Source organism: Penaeus vannamei, chromosome 21 (assembly GCF_042767895.1).
Source record: "Penaeus vannamei isolate JL-2024 chromosome 21, ASM4276789v1, whole genome shotgun sequence".
Taxonomy (NCBI): Eukaryota; Metazoa; Arthropoda; class Malacostraca; order Decapoda; family Penaeidae; genus Penaeus; species Penaeus vannamei.
This window is the reverse complement of record NC_091569.1, coordinates 2329371-2331870: the sequence shown is the minus strand read 5'-3', so window position 1 is coordinate 2331870 and position 2500 is coordinate 2329371. Positions and strand designations below refer to the sequence as shown.

At 39.2% G+C, this 2500-nt stretch overlaps 1 protein-coding gene across 1 annotated transcript in view; it reads left to right on the top strand.

Moving 5' to 3' along the window:
- Window positions 1-691: 691 nt before the first annotated feature.
- The window catches only part of LOC113817426 (uncharacterized), a 14747-nt gene continuing 12938 nt past the window's right edge, over window positions 692-2500 (top strand). The window contains exon 1 of the mRNA XM_070136038.1: window positions 692-696. Within this exon, the coding sequence (XP_069992139.1) occupies window positions 692-696 (5 nt within the window). The remainder of the gene's footprint in view (window positions 697-2500) is intronic.

The window sequence follows — 2500 nt, the reverse complement described above, 5'->3', positions numbered from 1 at the left end:
CTTTCTCTTTCTGTCTCTCTCTCTCTCTCTCTCTCTCTCGTCTCTCTCTCTCCCTCTTTCTATCTCCATCTCTATTTCTCTCTCTCTCTCTCTCTCTCTCTCTCTCTCTCTCTCTCTCTCTCTCTCTCTCTCTCTCTCTCTCTCTCTCTCTCTCTCTCTCTCTCTCTCTCTCTCTCTCTCTCTCTCTCTCTCTCTCTCTCTCTCTCTCTCTCTCTCTCTCTCTCTCTCTCTCTCTCTCTCTCTCTCTCTCTCTCTTTCTGTCTCCATCTCTATCTCTGTCTCTCTCTCTCTCTCTCATTCTCTCTCCCTCCCTCTCTCTCTCTCTCTCTCTCATTTTCTCTCTCTCTCTCTCTCTCTCTCTCTCTCTCTCTCTCTCTCTCTCTCTCTCTCTCTCTCTCTCTCTCTCTCTCTCTCTCTCTATCTCTATCTCTCTCTCTCCCTCTCACTCCCTCTCACTCCCTCCCTCATTGCAAGTACCGCTACACCATGAAACCTATACATTTGGGCTTATCAGCATCCACCTCATTGCACGAGATAAACATTGCACCTGATCACATCACATACCTGGATTAATTAGAGGGGAAACCGAAGAGGGGGAAACAAGACCATTAACAATTTATAAGGGAACCGTTCATGGGCGGTAAGCGAGGTCTCATCGGTTAAGAATGATTGACTCATTATCTTGGTCAACATGGCGTAGGTGGCGCTTCTACCCTCCCACCCCCCACACCCCTCCCCTCCCCCGCCCATCCTCGCCTACGCCAGGGGGACGCGATCGTAAAGATGTCAAAACCATCCCAGAATGTTTCGTCAGATGCAAGGGGGTCGTCGCGCAGAGGGATGAGATGGTTTTGAACGGAATGGCCTGGTCTTTCGTTTGCTTTTTTTCAAGTTTTTTTTTCTCTCTCTCTCTCTTTCTTCTTTCTCTCTCTCTTTTCTCGTCTTTCTCTCTCTCTCTCTCTCGTTCTCTTCTCTTTTCTTCTCTCTCTCTTCTTTCTCTCTTCTTTTCTCTCTCTCTCTCTCTCTCTCTCTCTCTCTCTCTCTCTCTCTCTCTCTCTCTCTCTCTCTCTCTCTCTCTCTCTCTCTCTCTCTCTCTCTCCCTCTCCCTCTTCCTCTCCTCTCCCCCTCCCTCTCCCTCTCCCTCCTTCTCCCTCCCCCTCCCTCCCTCCCTCCCTTCTCCCTCTCTCCCCCTCTCCCTCTCCCTCTCCCTCTCCCTCCTTCTCCTTCTCCCTCCCTCCCTCTCCTTCTCCTCTCTCATCCGAAAGAAGTCGAGATCTCGAACGTGGACAAGTGAAAGCAGAAAGACAACGAATATCATCACTCACCGTCACTTTGGACTACTATTTTTTTTTCTTCTTCTTCTTCTTCTTCTTCTCCTCTTTTCCAAGAAAGATTTATGATCCGATGCTAACATATAGTGCAATGATAAATATGCAGGAAGGGCTCTTGACACATTGTCGTTGCGTGTGCTGCGTCAGGAGGCAGCATTTTTTTTATTTCTGTTTTTTTCTCTTATTTTCTTTTATTCGTGTTCTTGATTTTCTCTTATTTTCTTCTATTCGTGTTCTTGATTTTCTCTTATTTTCTTCTATTCGTATTCTTGATTTTCTCTTATTTTCTCCTATTCGTATTCTTGATTTTCTCTTATTTTCTTCTATTCGTGTTCTTGATTTTCTCTTATTTTCTTCTATTCGTATTCTTGATTTTCTCTTATTTTCTTCTATTCGTATTCTTGATTTTCTCTTATTTTCTTTCATTCGTGTTCTTGATTTTCTCTTATTTTCTTCTATTCGTATTCTTGATTTTCTCTTATTTTCTTCTATTCGTATTCTTGATTTTCTCTTATTTTCTTCTATTCGTATTCTTGATTTTCTCTTATTTTCTCCTATTCGTATTCTTGATTTTCTCTTATTTTCTCCTATTCGTATTCTTGATTTTCTCTTATTTTCTTTTATTCGTATTCTTGAATTTCTTATTTTCTCCTATTCGTATTCTTGATTTTCTCTTATTTTCTTGTATTCGTATTCTTGATTTTCTCTTATTTCCTTCTATTCGTATTCTTGATTTTCTCTTGTTTTCTCCTATTCGTATTCTTGATTTTCTCTTATTTTCTTTTATTCGTATTCTTGATTTTTTCTTATTTTCTTCTATTCGTATTCTTGATTTTCTCTTGTTTTCTGCTATTCGTATTCTTGATTTTCTCTTATTTTCTTCTATTCGTATTCTTGCTTTTCTCTTATTGTCTTTTATTTGTAATCTTGATTTTCTCTTATTTTCTTCTATTCGTATTCTTGATTTTCTCTTATTTTCTTCTATTCGTATTCTTGATTTTCTCTTAATTTCTCCTATTCGTATTCTTGATTTTCTCTTATTTTCTTCTATTTGTATTCTTGATTTTCTCTTATTTCCTTCTATTTGTATTCTTGATTTTCTTTTATTTTTTTTTATTCGTGTTCTTGATTTTCTCTTGTTTTCTCCTATTCGTATTCTTGATTTTCTC